The 16,192-nt window shown below is 42.2% G+C and overlaps 1 protein-coding gene across 1 annotated transcript in view; it reads right to left on the reverse strand.

Annotated features, from left to right (window-relative positions):
• The window catches only part of IGF1R (insulin like growth factor 1 receptor), a 272,165-nt gene that overhangs the window by 38,418 nt on the left and 217,555 nt on the right, over positions 1–16,192 (reverse strand). The window contains exons 6-9 of the mRNA XM_074966524.1: positions 6,995–7,209; positions 4,801–4,927; positions 2,218–2,456; positions 16–183 (exon numbers count right to left, since the gene is read on the reverse strand). Of these exons, the coding sequence (XP_074822625.1) occupies positions 16–183; positions 2,218–2,456; positions 4,801–4,927; positions 6,995–7,209 (749 nt within the window). The remainder of the gene's footprint in view (positions 1–15; positions 184–2,217; positions 2,457–4,800; positions 4,928–6,994; positions 7,210–16,192) is intronic.

Consider the following 16,192-nt stretch of genomic DNA (forward strand, 5'->3'; position numbering starts at 1 on the left):
TGTCAGCTCCCTTACCTTTGGAGCAGTAGTTATGTCGGTAAAGATAACTGTCCTGAGGCTGCTGCTGCCACCGTACAATATAGTATGACAGGTTGCCATTGGGGAGAGAGGGTGGATTCCATTTCACTATTAGCTGAGAGGAGGCATTAGATGCTGAAATAACATCCAGTGGGATAGATGGCACTGGGGGGGAAAAGGAACAGGGAAAAAAAATAGGCATTTTTACACACAACTCATATTGAAATATAAAAAGCTGAGCAACAATGCTTCAATTAACTGCTTTGTACATCACTCTGAAAAACAGCTCGTCCCACCTCAAGGGAACCAAGAATGCTTCTGACACCCCTTGGCTAACAGATGTGAACGTTTTAAAAGCCACCACCCTACAGCAGTGATCTGATGTACACAACAACTTTCCTTAATGTCGAAGGGCCAAGTTTTGCAATCCTTAAAATAACAACGCTCCCATTACTTTCCAAAGGGAATATTGCTTGAATAATGACCACAGAACTTGGCCTGAAGTCTGTAACCATGCCCTGGTATACTATTTAAAGACATTCTGATTTCCTTACTCCATGTAATCCAGAAAGGTTCAATTTACGTACTAGGACTGTCCCATATTTTTTAGTTGCTGCTTTCTAAATAAAAGCAATTGTTTACGCGAAGAACATTAAGAATGCCATAATCTGAGGTTTCATATGGAAAATTATGACTGGCATTATGCGGAGAGAGAAATTTAGGGGGGTGGAGTAAACAAACCACAGCAACAAACCCTGCAGCAAACCTGTGTGATGAATTTCCATATGAAACAACATCCAAAAACATACAAGGACATTTACTGAGAGGTCTGATGAGAGTGAGGTTCTAACTGGACTTCCCACCTCTAAATACACTGGATATATTACAGAGTTTACACAGTCTTGGACAGGCAAATCCCACTGAGCACAATTTTGAATTATTTGACTTAATTCTCTCCTTGTTTGATTGACACCCTGAAAATAAACACATCTTGTATTTTTGCTATTATGCTATATGAACAATGGTGGCTGGTCTCAGCTAGCATCTGTGTAGAATACATTGGAAAAAAACTCAAAATATATAGGGTGGGTTTCCTCCTGAATTTGAGCAAACAAAAAGTTGAGTTGTCTCACTCAGCATTGCCAGAGACTTGTTGAATTCAAGGTTGAAAAACATGTCACTCTCTCAAACTTCTCTCTCTCACCCTCACACATTTCAATGGAAAAATGGTGAAAGAGGCTCTTTATAGGTAGTGCAAGAGCCCTTTTCACCAATGCAGCAGCAGCATCTTGGGGATCTCTACAGCTTAAGGTCTCCAATGCTTGCTCCAAGGCAAAATTATATTGCTTGCACTAGAAAACCAAGACCTTTAAAATAAGAGCAAAATCCCAACTGCTTTAGAAGATATAGGGCAAAAAAGACACTTCAAATCCTGTAACAGTGCACGTAGGGTTACACACACTTAAAACAGAACAATCTGGAACACAGCTGAGACGAACAGGTAAACATGACCTGATGTTCAGTGCCTTCCAAAAGCCAAACATTTAAAAGCAACGTGCTTGTAGATCTCAAAATTATGGTCTATTGAAAAGGCAGCCGACACTTAAAAGTAAAAGCCAGTTTTTATCTATATCTACGTAGGTTATTATACTATGCACCTCACTGTAGTACCAGGGTACCTGAGCCTCTCCCATCTCTTGTTTCAGAAATTACCTTATCAAGCAGTTCGGTTTTTTTAATAATTCATCTTTGATGCCAGGCTATTTAAATGCCCCACTCATTTTGGAAGCTATTGTGGTCAAAAGATGGAGCTGAATCCAACATGGTCACCTGGTGTTGTGTTGTAATGATCAGTATTATGACTTCAAGGCAAGTACACAACTGTGAAAAACAGACACCCTGTGTTCCTCTCTGTATAGCTGACAAACAGACCCTTGCCTGCCCTCTCACTGCAATGTTTTCTGGGAGGATTATTACAAATGACCTTAACTGAGACTGCAATATACTTAAACTGCACTGGGCCCCTCTAATGGATTTCCTGAGTATCAAGCATTTAAAAGTTGTTCATGTTTTCCAATGCACTTAGTTTTTTCCACAGTCCAGGGCTAATAAATTACACATGCAGCTTTAAAGACCCATTTGAGTGGGTGAAAGCCCAGCCTGTGATACCTTTGCAGTCCCATGCATCACAGGCCTTACCTGCAGCATTGGTGCGTATGTAGACTATTTCACTCTTTGCTCCATGGATGTGGTGATTTTCCATCATTGTGAGAGTAACAGCCTTGACATAAATGGCATATTGAGTCCAAGGTTTCAGTCCTTGCAGTAAAATCCCAGGGTTGTTCTCTTTGTTTGGGGGCAGATCAACATCCACCATGTTCCAGCTGTTAGAACCACAAGCATCTTGCCCATCATACTCTGTCACATTCTTGAATGGTCTGAAATATTAAAAGAAAATGACACAGATTGTACTTTTACTTCCTCTTAAAAACACTCGAACATTTATGGGAGAATCTCACATCAGCCTTTGTCGAATGAAACTAATAAAAAAAGTTTATTTGCTTTTTATTGAAGAATAAAAGAGAATTCCAAAGCCTAGATTTGTCTTTTATTTCCAACTGCTATAAAACTAGGAGTTCGGATTTAGCTGCAGGATTTAGCCTCTGTAGTTACTGAGATGTCAGGAATCCAGGGAAATAGGTACTCATGGCTTACTTTCCCTTCCCACAAAAGGAAAGCTGTTGGATAATTTATCAGTGTGAACAATCATCTTCAATTCAACTACTTCCTGCCAAAGGAGAGATAATGTTTAACTGTTGTCAGCAAGTGAAACAAACAGACTTTCAGGGATAGGTCAATAAGCATGGGAGAGAAGAAGCCTGCTGGGATATTAATTTATTATTTATAGAGCTCTATAAGGGTCCCTAGCATTGTACAACGGGTAGACTGTGCCAAACAAATAACCCCTTCCCCATATAATGGAATAATAAAAAGTCCTTATTTCTCCTTATATAAACACAATGAACCATAAAACAATAAAAAAATGCTAGTTTGTTATTATCTTATGGTAGTGGTAATAAACCAAAAGAACCGATCACATTCACATGTAGGTGCAGAAGGAAACTCCTTGTACTCAATATAAATGCGTTTGGTTACATAGCTGTAGATTAGTGTGTCAATTAAAATGTAAACAAGACTTGTTCTAAGGACACTGACTCTCAGTTGCCCTATCTTACTTTCAAAAGCAGACAGTGAAATGTTTCTGACTTTATATTCACAGGTTATCTGGGCACAAATTCAACAGATGTGACTCAGAATAATTACAGACAATGGTTGAACGTTAGCCGCAAGAACCCAGATTTCGCTACACTTTGACTAGTAGCTCAATAGCATACTGGCTGCTTTAGTTCCTGACATTATAGGCAAACAACCACATTTGGACCTGTAATTTGTACATTTGATTGATTTTAAATTCTATTATTGGTACAAGTATATACAAAGGTATTACTTTTCCTTAATGGCTATTTAGCATGGACATGTCAATAGTGAAGGCATACCATGTTACAGACTCATATTGTGGTATTAACAGAATTCCTGCTTCATTTGCTCACAACTCAGCTCCAGGATGTTGAAGCAATCAGCCTGCTCACCGTGCTGTGTGTGTGCCTGTTACATCTTTCTCTTCTCAAATCAAAATCTCAATGCAGCTGACTGATTTAATATGTTTCCGGTTGGAAGTGTTTCTTGCTCACTCTAACTATTACTTCCACAGAGATGTAGAACAGCTCTGGACAGCAGAGAGAAAACCTGGTCTGAGATTAGAGATAGAATGGAGTAGGGAAAGGACTACAAAAAGGTAGGGTTAGACCCTTGAAGGGTGGTTGTTGTACCAAGAATTGCTAGTCAGTGTGGACACTGGCAATAGGTCCTCTTTAGAAAAGCTGCTTAGTGACAGATGAAATGGGAACACGGGTCAGAAAAATACTTGAATATGAAGGAAAAAGAGAAATGAGCCCAAGTCACCGTTTGGATCCAAACACTTCGCAAAACACTGGAGCACAGGGGGATGGAGAGCATGTGTTCGTTCAGATTTCAGTTCTGGTTCAGGCCCATCTCCAATACAAAGGGGTTTGGTATGTGTGCATGTGGGGGGAGTGAGAAAGGATCTAACAAAGTCAGATCTAACAGATCCTAACAAAGTCAGTTCTCCGCTGCATCCTACCGCATTCCACCATCAGCAAACGCTGCAGCACTCTGTCCAACCTAGAGAACCTAAATTACCCAGAGCCCAATTAGTTACAATACTGAAGCTCCAAACCAGACCTTCAAACTCTCTCTCCAATCCATGCTGCTGCCTAGCCAATGTCATGGCTGGGAGGAGAAAGAGCTAACTGGCATACAAACACACATATTATTTGGAGATTCCAATAAACACAGAAATGCACCCAGAAAATAGGCGAGCATTTTATATCACTTGGGATTTTTTTAATTTGAAATTTTGAAGGGATGTGGGGGTGGAAGAGACAGAAAACAGGTCCTAAACACCTCTACGTTAGCAGGCACTTTGGTCTAGTACATAGTACTAAAAACAGAACCTTGCAAGAAAGGAGCACTCGAGAACAAAGTGAGTACACTGCACAGAATAAGTATTGCCCAAGGGACTTTGCTGACTCACTTTATTCTTTATTCAGCCAATAAACACAACGGTCAAGACAGAAACCCTACCCACTGTGCCTGTTATTTCCTGAATGACATAATTAGTCTCAGAACACGTATACTCACGCCTCTTTGTAGTAAACAGTGAAGCTAATAAGATCTCTGTAATCTGGAGGGCGATACCGCTCCCAGGTGAGCTTAATCCGGTTCTTCAGGGTGGTGTTGGAGACAAAATTCAGAATGTGGCTTTCGCCTACAGCATAAACAAATGACAGTCAGTAACCATGGCAAAATTAGTTCAATTCACAACTTTGTTATTGGGTTTTGTTGTGTTTCTTAAAACTGTGTGCCTCAGTATTATCTAGTTTAGAGGTCTCGATAGCACTCATCACCACTGTACAGCAAGAACCTACTAGTTGCTACATATGTTCTATTTATTCCAAAGCACTTAGTGAACGTTCAGTAACTTTAGGATACATGGAAACACGTAAATTTACTTCTTAAAAATAAAACATTTTAAACTGTGTGGTTAGAATGCTGGGAAAAGGTGCTCAAGATTCTCTCTGTGAATGGAAGTCCTGCTCATCTACAGGACCAGTACCGTTAGCACTACAAGTTTCCATCTTCTATTTTGCTTATAAATTTAAGCACTGAGTTTAAGTGAGCACTCTCTAGGGTAAAAGGAAAGATCAGCTTTTATGGCCCATGCAGTCCCTGGCAACTGCAGTAGTGTTTTTTGCATTCCTATTCATTAGGCGCTGGACTGAGAACTATTAAACTCATTTCATATACAGCACAGCCATTTGATGGCAGCACTTGCCAGTCACTATACTACACTGGGCTGGATTTGAACCAGCAACTTAGAGATGAATAGCCATCCAGTCCTGAAACAAAACTGTTTTAAAAACGTAATTCTTGGACTGAGAACTTGTGTGTTAAGTGTCAACTGTGAGTGAGTTTTAACATCTTAGTAGAACTCTCTGAAAAATAAAGAGGTTTTCACCCTCATGTACGCTGGCACTAATGGTGCTAATATCTTTTCAAAGGCAATTTAGCTTTTGTTAATTCTCTCCTTTTTTCCCTTTTGAGAGTCAGAAAGCTTTTTGTAATAGTTTTAAGGAACAGGCAGTGGCTGGCACTGGCCTCATGGTAGTAGGGACTGGCTGTGCATCTGTAACTCCTCCAGAACTGTGAGCACTCAGTCTATTGAATGTAAGCACACTCCTTCCTTTGCACAACAAGGATCTGCACCATCTGCATTTATGCATCATGCCTAAAGAGACATTCAGCAGTGTATGTGTCCTAGTTTTGTAAGCACTGTCCAGCACAAGGGGGTTTTACTTATAAACATGATATGCTTTAATTTACTCATTTCCAAGAACACCACGAACAACCTAACAGACAAAACATGTCATCAGCTGTAGGGGTCTTGGGGCAAAGCCAGGCCTGTAAGCCCTCTTTTCTTTGCAATCCTTAAAGGACAGATGGGATTTTAAACTTGTAAATCTTGAATAGGTTTTGAAGATCATGCCCTTTGTGAATATGCTTCTGCACGGCCCAAAAACACAAATGCATTGTAACTCTGAAATATTGTAGAACTAACTGGAAATATTTCTCTCAAGTTATTCTCTGTTTGACACGGAAACAAATTACAGCAGATTTATTCTAATGAATATTTCTAGCAACTGACAAGCAGCAATCCACACCAGCAGAGGCCAGCCAGAAGTATGAAAATAAAACAACCTGTTTTGCACTCAAACAAACAGGCACTGAAACAAAATTGTGCAGTCTCCTCAATACCAGGAAACTAAACAGACATTCCCCTCTCCCCCCTAATATTTATGATGACATGGATCTGTCTTGCAAAGGAAGTGGTGGAAGCTCCATCCCTGAAGATTTTAAAAACCAGATTATACCACAAATAAGGAAAAAAGATTACTTTGTGAAATATTGCGGTGTGGCAAAGCAATGGAATTGGGCATTCTCAAACTCTTTTGTAATGTGGACATTTTAAATTGTGTTCCCGTAGCGACAGCAATCATTATCAAAATCGGTATTATGAAAACAATGCATTTTCTTCATCAGTGTAATTTAGCCAGCTTGGAATAGTCATCCATATGTGACCAGCCAGCTCTGCAGACCACCAGTAGACCATGGACCGCAGTTTGGGAACCCCTGAATTAAAATGGACAATGTGTCTTTTAATCGCTAACTTCTCCATTCTGTGTTCTTCAATAGGATCGTGGGGTGATTGTCCTTATTTTTAGAGCTTGTATAAGGCCTCACTCCTATTTAATTCCACTTCTGAACTTTGACTTACAGGAGGCTCTCTCCCCATTGTTTCTTGGATTTATATCTCCTTTACTCTGCCGTCCCTTGGTTCCTGACACATCCTCCATGCGGTAAATCTCAGACACACACAGTTTGGGATTAAACGCAAAGTACATTTTCCCCTCTTTGATCGTCAGGTTGTGGTGGTTCCAGTCCCACAGCTGTTGCAGATTCTGGTTGTCCAGCACATAGAAAGAATAATTCCTACAAAGAGATTTTAAAAGGCAATGTTAGTTTTACCAGCAGCTCATGGGTAGTTCCTGGCCAAACTAGCTGAACACGGGGCAATTCCTATTGACATGAACTGATTACACCTGCCCAGTCGCTCTGCCTCCAAAGAGGAGAGCAAATGCTTCTTCCCCCTAGGAAGTGAGTTTCCCTTGAATTTTTCCACAGGGAAGAGGGGAAACGGCTGCAACATGGGACTTCCAGATTGCCACTGGTTGTAGGCTTCCCTTACTCCAGTGTGGGTTTGAAAATGAAGTTTGTATGGAAGATGCTATACAAAATACAATGGTACAGTATTTTATTCCTGTCCCACTCCTTGACACACAACATTCAATACATGTCTCTTTGAAAGAGATCTCTATAATGTATTTTCCACGTTAACTGCTAATGAGATTTGACAGCCTTGCATATTGTATAGCAGAAAACGTGTGCTGTACTTTAAGTCATCAAGGTAAGATGGAAAGGTAGAGAATGTGGCATCCTTTCTTGTGTTACTAAATTGTGTTACATGAGCTGAATGAGGAGTTTTCTTTGCCTGGAAGACAGTGTGTTGTAATTTATCTGTTGGTCCAATAAAAGTTATCACATATGCTCTACCAAGTACTCTGCCTCTCGTACACTACTGTCTGGGAATAAATGGTCACACTTATGTCACTCTTGCTCTGAGCACAGCACAAACCTTCACTGCTTTAAAGCGCTGAACCATCACAATCTGACCACCTGCTGCAGCCACTTTCTAACAGACAATGGGGGTCTATTCTCTCAGTGCACGAGTGGAGTTACATGCACACCTTAACTTTGATGAATACCGATGCAAGTTACTTGTGTGAATTCCACGCCAGGCTGAAATGGCAAGGTGGGAACTTCAAGTATCCATGGCAGAACCATTTTCATTTTGAGGTTGGGAAAGCTTTTGACACGGTCTCCCACAGTATTCTTGCCAGCAAGTTAAAGAAGTATGGGCTGGATGAATGGACTATAAGGTGGATAGAAAGTTGGCTAGATTGTCGGGCTCAACAGGTAGTGATCAATGGCTCCATGTCTAGTTGGCAGCCGGTATCAAGTGGAGTGCCCCAAGGGTCAGTCCTCGGGCCGGTTTTGTTCAATATCTTCATAAATGATCTGGAGGATGGTGTGGATTGCACCCTCAGCAAGTTTGCAGATGACACTAAACTGGGAGGAGAAGTACATATGCTGGAGGGTAGGGATAGGATACAGAGGGACCTAGACAAATTAGAGGATTGGGCCAAAAGAAATCTGATGAGGTTCTACAAGGACAAGTGCAGAGTCCTGCACTTAGGACGGAAGAATCCAATGCACCGCTACAGACTAGGGACAGAACGGCTCGGCAGCAGTTCTGCAGAAAAGGACCTGGGGTTACAGTGGACGAGAAGCTGGATATGAGTCAACAGTGTGCCCTTGTTGCCAAGAAGGCCAATGGCATTTTGGGATGTATATGTAGGGGCATTGCCAGCAGATCGGGGGAAGTGATCATTCCCCTCTATTCGACATTGGTGAGGCCTCATCTGGAGTACTGTGTCCAGTTTTGGGCCCCACACTACAAGAAGGATGTGGAAAAATTGGAAAGAGTCCAGCAGAGGGCAACAAAAATGATTAGGGGACTGGAACACATGACTTATGAGGAGAGGCTGAGGGAACTGGGATTGTTTAGTCTGCGGAAGGGAAGAATGAGAGGGGATTTGATAGCTGCTTTCAACTACCTGAAAGGGGGTTCCAAAGAGGATGGATCTAGACTGTTCTCAGTGGTAGCTGATGACAGAACAAGGAGTAATGGTCTCAAGTTGCAGTGGGGGAGGTTTCGGTTGGATATTAGGAAAAACTTTTTCACTAGGAGGGCGGTGAAACACTGGAATGCGTTACCTAGGGAGGTGGTGGAATCTCCTTCCTTAGATATTTTTAAGGTCAGGCTTGACCAAGCCCTGGCTGGGATGATTTAGTTGGGGATTGGTCCTGCTTTAAGCAGGGGGTTGGACTAGATGACCTCCTGAGGTCCCTTCCAACCCTGATATTCTATTCTATGATTCTATGAAAGGAAAGGACTGGAGAGGGAATTAAGGGCATATCTAAATGATTATTGTAATATTAGGGAAATTTGCACCCATGTTAACTACACTGATATAAACCCTGAATATAAAGACACTACACCCTTGTGTTTTGTGCAAGCCCTCTTTGTTTTGCACTGGTGTGTCGCTATCAATGGAGTCAAAATTTATTTTTTCTCAACACATTATGCAACATCAATTACGAGTTTCTGCAGGATAGTAACAGACTAACCATGGGTTTGATAGCAAATCAACACCATCATTTATAGTTTTCCTTCAGTATTGTTTCCTCCCATGTTACACAACAATGACACCTCAGAATACCCAATGAATCATCCACGACAATGGAATCGTTTGTTAATGGGGCTGCAAGCTCTTTGGGACAGGATTGCAGTTCTCTCTTGTGTTTTCTTCTTAGTGCCAAGTGCTGAGTGCTCTTACAGTGCTATATAAAAACAAGAACAGCCTGCTCCTCCTACTTCCAAGTGTCCCCAAATACCTAGTACTTTATTTCGAACAAACCAAATACACCTGACACTGCTTTGGGTTGAGCAAAGTGAGTACAACTGCTTTCTGTTGACTAATACAGTTTAACTCACCCATATGCTCCATCTTCAAGTCATACTAAATATATTTTGCCAAGAGAACATCTTTTCCAAGCATTACGCAAAACTGCACTTGGAGTTCACCATGTGTACTGAGAGCCTGTGGATGGTTCAGACACTATTCTCTTTGCAGTCAATGAGCAAAAACTATGCTTGCAACTTCCTGAACCTCTTTAATGAGATGAAACATGCATTATCAATAGTCATGTGAATAAATGATGGCAGATGAGGTGGTTTTTTTAAGACAGACCTAAAGCAGGACTCAAATTAGATGCAGCTAGTACAATAAAGCACCTTCAAGGTTATTACAACAGGTTTTAATACAAGAGGTTTAATTGAAAACCTCCTGTCACTTTGTGTTTAAAATACCAGAGACTTGACTAAATTTTCAAGACAATCAAGTGACTGGACAAAGTCAAGCATTCTTGTTCATACTTTAGATTACTGCAAAGAGGTCAAGAAACAGTTGGGACTAGCTGTTAAAACAAGTATGTTAAAACCATTTGCACAAGTCTGAGTAGCAGTTTAAGGCAAACGAGTTCTACGGGTTTATATATACACTGCAAGTATAAATTAGTAGAAGCTATTCTGGCACCATCTGAGGCAGCAGGGAAACCACATTTGGAATATTGTGTACAAGTCCAGTCACAGGGCAGGTAAACCATTGCAGAAATGGAAAAGATGCTGAAGAGGGCAAAAAGCACACTCAGGGTTCTGGAGATACAAGTTATAAGTAACGATTATATCAGACTTTGGCCTTTACAGCTGTGGAGGAGGGGGGTGGAGGGGGGAAAGAAAACGTCAGGATGCCAAGGAAGATAGCACGGAAAGAATAAAAGAATCTCAACAGGAAAACAAACTTCTGCCAATCAGCTATTGAGATAGAAACTAACCGAAAGAGAAGAGGTTGGGGCCTGAAGGAGGGCAGTCTAAACCAATGAGCAGAAGCCACCTGTGGACCTTCAAGGCCCAGTTTTTGTGGCAGGACTGAAAGAACGTGAACAGATGTTCATATCCCCTGCAACACCCACATGGTAGTGTCATCACACAGCTGATGTGCAACCTTAAATCACAGGACACACTGATAACTGGGCAACTACTGGCTGAGTTTTTAAAACACATCACATTTTACATATTTATGTAGCTCCTGGGACTTTCACAGTGCTACATACATCTGCACTGAAATTTATAATGGTCCCTGTAACAAAAATGCAGCAGTAATTCTGCTGATCATTACTGGGCATCCCCCGCCTTCCTTTTTAGGATGATCTGAAAGGAAAGGATCGAGCCACAGTTCATTCTGGGAGAGGCAAAAACCCAGGTCAGCCTATTGCTAAGAGAGGGCAATGTGCAATTCAGAATGACCAGGAAAGGGAAGTGACCTCTACGGGAAGGGAACAGGGACTGGCAGACAAAGGGCCAGTGCAGTGAGTGTGAGCAGCAGGCTCAAGCCAGCAGTCTGGGAGTTGACTGCAGAGGGAAGACCAGGCAACAGAATCTGACCAGCAGAGACCAGAAGAGAAGCCCCCCGGGGAGGCCCAGAGAAGAAGGTACTCCAACTACCAGGGCTAGGATGGGCAAAAAGCTCTTTAGCCAACTAATCAGAGCCAATGAGGGAGAGAAGGAGGTTCACACTGTATCTCGTCAGCGTCACAACTGCCCCCACAGAGCAGGCGAATCGCAACTTTTCCCTTAAGGGATAAAGTTGCTTATAAACATTACCAGGAGAGCAGAATAATCCTTAGAAAATTTTTGGTTTGCTTTTTAAAAAAAGACTGGGGAGCATTTTGAGGTGAGGACTGTCTTTTAATGTGACACGAGAGAGCGAGCGCGTGCGTCTCTGCGTCCATACAGTGCCTGCCCACTTGGGCCCAGATCCCTGACCAGGGGTTTTAGGCACCACCGCAATAGAAATATTGCAAAACAAACAAGCAAACAAATTAGGCAATGGCGTATAAAAGGCACCATCAGAAGACAGACATTTTTAAACTGGTTTACAAGCCGTTCAAATTTAAATCAAATTCTCCCATTATTTTAGAATATTTCCCCCAACAAGCCACAGCATAACAAAACTTTTGAAATCAGCAAATAACCAATATAACAACAATTCTGGTACCTTCTCCTTTATTTCTACAGTATCTGCCTGATGGGACTTTCAAACAGAAAAATGGGGTTTATAATCAAATCACCAACAGGCCCTTCATTATGCAGCACGGCTATAAATCCGTACACTGTAGATGGGCTAGAAGCAGCTCTACCAAGAACTGAGTCTCTGTTGGGAAATTCATACGGGAAGAAACTAGAGATATTGCTTTATTGTGTTTAATTTAAAGTGTGGGTTTGGATGTAATGTGCCATGACACGACTTTACCCATGGCCGTCTTTGGGGTGTTTTGCTCTCCCCTAACTAGCAGGGGAATCGGTGGGGCACTTGAGCCCATATGTAAATTCAACCTGTCATGCCCCATTCTCTACCTCCCTTTTGAAGGGTCACTTATTGGTAGAAGTCTCTGAGAAAGCATCAGTTTCTTCATAACATCTCTTTAAACTAAAACAAAGAGGAGAAACAACCCCTATAGGAGCCATATTTTTTTTTTCTGTGCCACAGCTTTACCACTGACCTGTAAATAGTAGTAACTTCTAGAAATACCCCTTCTTCCATGGCATGAATGTATTTTGATGCAGTGCAATGGGCCAGGCGGTTTCATTTTGAAGTTTAATATAACGTTAAGTGGTAAATGCAACTTTCACCTCTACATGACTGTTGCCAGTTCAGCTAACCTGGCACTGATTGAAAGTTACCTAATGGCTGTTCAGCAGTCTAAGAAAAATGAACTGGGAGGGTCTTAGTGTCCATTTGACAGGAGTCTACAAGCCACCATTGCAACTGGCACCCTTGATTGCAGCTTTAGGAGAAAAAAGGCCAGAGTCAAAAAAAGGAGATTGCACTGCTCACCCCCTCATCCCCACAGGAGAAAGATAAACGACACTGGAAGTGCACCAGGCTGGGCTCCCAACAAAAACCCCAGGGACCAGGTTCCCCCTGAACTCAGCACAGGGCTCTCCGCTGAGATAACCTGTGCCAATTTATGTAGTTAGTCCTGTAGCTCAAGCTGAAGGTTCAGGGTTCAAACTCTACTAATGAGGCAGGATGAGGGAGCTGTTACAGCTGCCCATAGAATTTATTTTTACCTTTGAAATGACGTACAAAAAACTATGATCAAATAATCTTACTTAAGTTGGAAAGCCAAACTCTGAAAAGTAAGGAAATAATTTCAGTTGCCTGTGTAACCTTAATTCAGTCCCTTGGACATAAGTAGTATGACACAGTCTTTAATGACATGGTCACATACAATTTTGTCCACAGGACCCTGTCTCATTCAGTGCACAGGATCGACAGTGCTAAGGGAATGAATCAGCGCAGTGTCGCATACGAAACCATTTGTAGGACTTTTTCTTCATTTGTGGCAGAAGCTGGAAGGTGTGTACCTACTGTAGTGCCAGGAGACAGCAGGTGTAAGCCCACCCATAGCTAACAGCCTTCCCCTTCACCAAGAGGGAGGGGCTAGTGAACCCAGGCCACAAGTAATTGTGGGGGACAACAAATGAAAAAACAGGGGCAGGTGTGAAAGTCAGAAGGTGAAAATCAGGTGATCAGATGGGGACACTGAACAGAGAACCCCCAACAGCACCCACTGTTCCTCAAAGGCATCTAAAGAGTCAGTGGACTCAGAAGAACTCTGCTAGGAGGTGTGACTGGACAAGGAATAGAAATAAGTCCCTGCTTTTGCAGAGTACCCTCCCCCCAATCCAACTTCCTCCTTCTGGTGTGATGGAGGGCCATCTTGGCCAGCTCCAGAAGGAGGCTGAAGGGGAGGTCCTGCAACTTTGTGCAGCCATGGGAAGGGGGTACCAATACCAGGAAGTGCAGAGAAAACTGCAGCCAGAATCTCAGTAAGAGGTTCTGGAAGAGGGATTGTAACCTGATGCACTCTACCTAGATGTGTACCAGGGTCTCCCTCTAGCTGCAAAGAAGACAGATGTTGGGGCAGTTTGTGAACCGTGCCAGGTACATGCTTGTGCTCCTGGCTCCATGAAGGAACTGCGAACTAATATACCCAAAAGGCTGGGGGACCAGAGTGGATTATAGACTGTCCTACCAGCATTCCTTGCCCTCCTGAGGTGGCAACAGGTCCAGCTACCTGGTGTCGGGGCAGGTCACAAGGATAAGGAAGTGGATGGTGTGAAGCATGAGCGCATACAGATGTTTCCTGGGCATGATTCAGAGGTGGACCAGCTGGATGGCATTCAGATGAGTTAGTTTGCATGATTGGGGCAGTCAAGGAGGTGCATGGGGCAGGAGCCCGATAACAAGTCCAGAGGGCTTGGGGGTGAGAGGGAGGCAGGGAGCACTGTCCCACAGGACCTGCTCTGGAAGGTATGCAGTGAAAGTGGCAGAGGACAAAAGGATGATCTGGTGGTTAAGGCACATGAATGCCATAATGGAGAACTTGGTTCTAACCCTGTCTCAGTCAGAGGCTTCCTATGTGATTGACACCGTAAATTTTGACAGGTGGCCACTAACTGTGCATTCCTCATCTTCTAACTTCGGAGATCGAATCCTGGCTCTGCTACGGATTCACTATGTTCTCTCAGGCAAGTCTGTTTCAGTTTCCCCATTTGTTATAGGTGAATAATAAAGCTCATATCGTGCAGCAAGAGGGAAATTCACTGTTTATGAGGCCCTCAGATACTAGGGTGACAGGCACCCTTAGAGAAAAAACTATGAGGAAATGAATAATTGCAAGCTCTGAATGATGATGAGAGGAAAAGTCAGGATTTACAAATTTAATGACAAGGATCAAAATTTGAACAGCTGCCCTTTTTTCCTCAGCACCACGCATAGAATGGGGGGTGGGGGGGGAGAGAAAGAGTCTGTGGTCACATAATTAAAGCATGTATCATAATGCATCTTACCTCAGCACAAGGGGGCCAAATTAAGGCTGCACAGGCAACCATGAAAGTGAGGAAACAATAAAAGAGCTTCACTTTGCAACCTTAATGTTCTTTCAATATAATTTTTTGTATGCATTATATGCAGTGCTGGCAGCGACTGCTATAGTTAGGGCAGTCTAACAATTCCCATTTTAAGACCTATTTTCAGTTTCTTTTAACGTTGCCCAAATAGCTGTTTGGGCTGAAATTTTCATGCAGGGTTGTCTGCCTTAAGCTGAATATTTCTGAACAATTATCTTTCAGATTGCGACAGGGCCCCAAATGTGTAAGTACTTTCTAAACAGAGGAAGACCGTTCCTGACCCAAACAGCACGTAATTGCACTAATTCCTTAGCGTGGATCAGTTTTGCTTCCCACATGCACCCCTATTTTCCTCTCCTCTAAGTTGCACTGTTTGTTTTTCCATTGTGAAATCAGGCAGAGAGAATTAATAAAACCTGAATCATAGCACTGATGCTTCTTTCCTATCAGTTATGCTTGCTGACATACGAGATTCCATAAACACAATTACTCCTGAACTTGCTTACTAAAAGAAAGCAAAAACAAATTTATAATTGGAGTATCTGCTTGAGTATGCCACATCATAAGTATCTGAAAGAGCCTTGTTCTAGGCAAAGTGACAAGCCTCTTGGATTTGCAATTAGAAACATGTTTTTCCAAAGAGCCAAATGTTCTTACTGAAAAAGACAGCGTGCTTTTCAAGTGTAGAATGAAGAGCTGCCCTTTAACTTGCTCTGTCAGATGGTGGAATTTTAAGAATTTAAGACTGACCAAAAAGTAGCCTGAGAAAGAGAGGGAGGTTGTGAAGAATCCCTTATGCTGTAACTTTATCCTGTCAGGGCAGATAAATCAGAGACACACCACCTTTCCCATGACCTTCCCACTACCTTCTCCTAAATGATTTTCCAAAATCCTTATTTTACTGGATCTCTCATTAGCGAGGAAGGCTCAATTTCTTCTCCAGAGTGTTGTTCTGAACTTGGGAACTTACTTAATTTGGGGAGAGAAAGGGAGTGCAGCAATTTCCCAGAGGAACATCATCCCACCTAAGCATCTCAAACTAAACTTTTGCAGGAGCTAAACCTACCTCTGCTCTTTCAGCACCTACCTTCGGGGTGAGGATGGGAGGTGGTGTTTCAGATAGTAATTGCAGGATGTGCTATTAAAAGTATATTACACAGAATATTACAGAATTAATATTATTAACAGAATTAGGAAAAATCCACAATGTTTATCAGCAAACACTTCAGTGGCTCATGATTACTTTATAGGCTC

Source organism: Natator depressus, chromosome 10, assembly GCF_965152275.1.
Source record: "Natator depressus isolate rNatDep1 chromosome 10, rNatDep2.hap1, whole genome shotgun sequence".
NCBI lineage: Eukaryota > Metazoa > Chordata > Testudines > Cheloniidae > Natator > Natator depressus.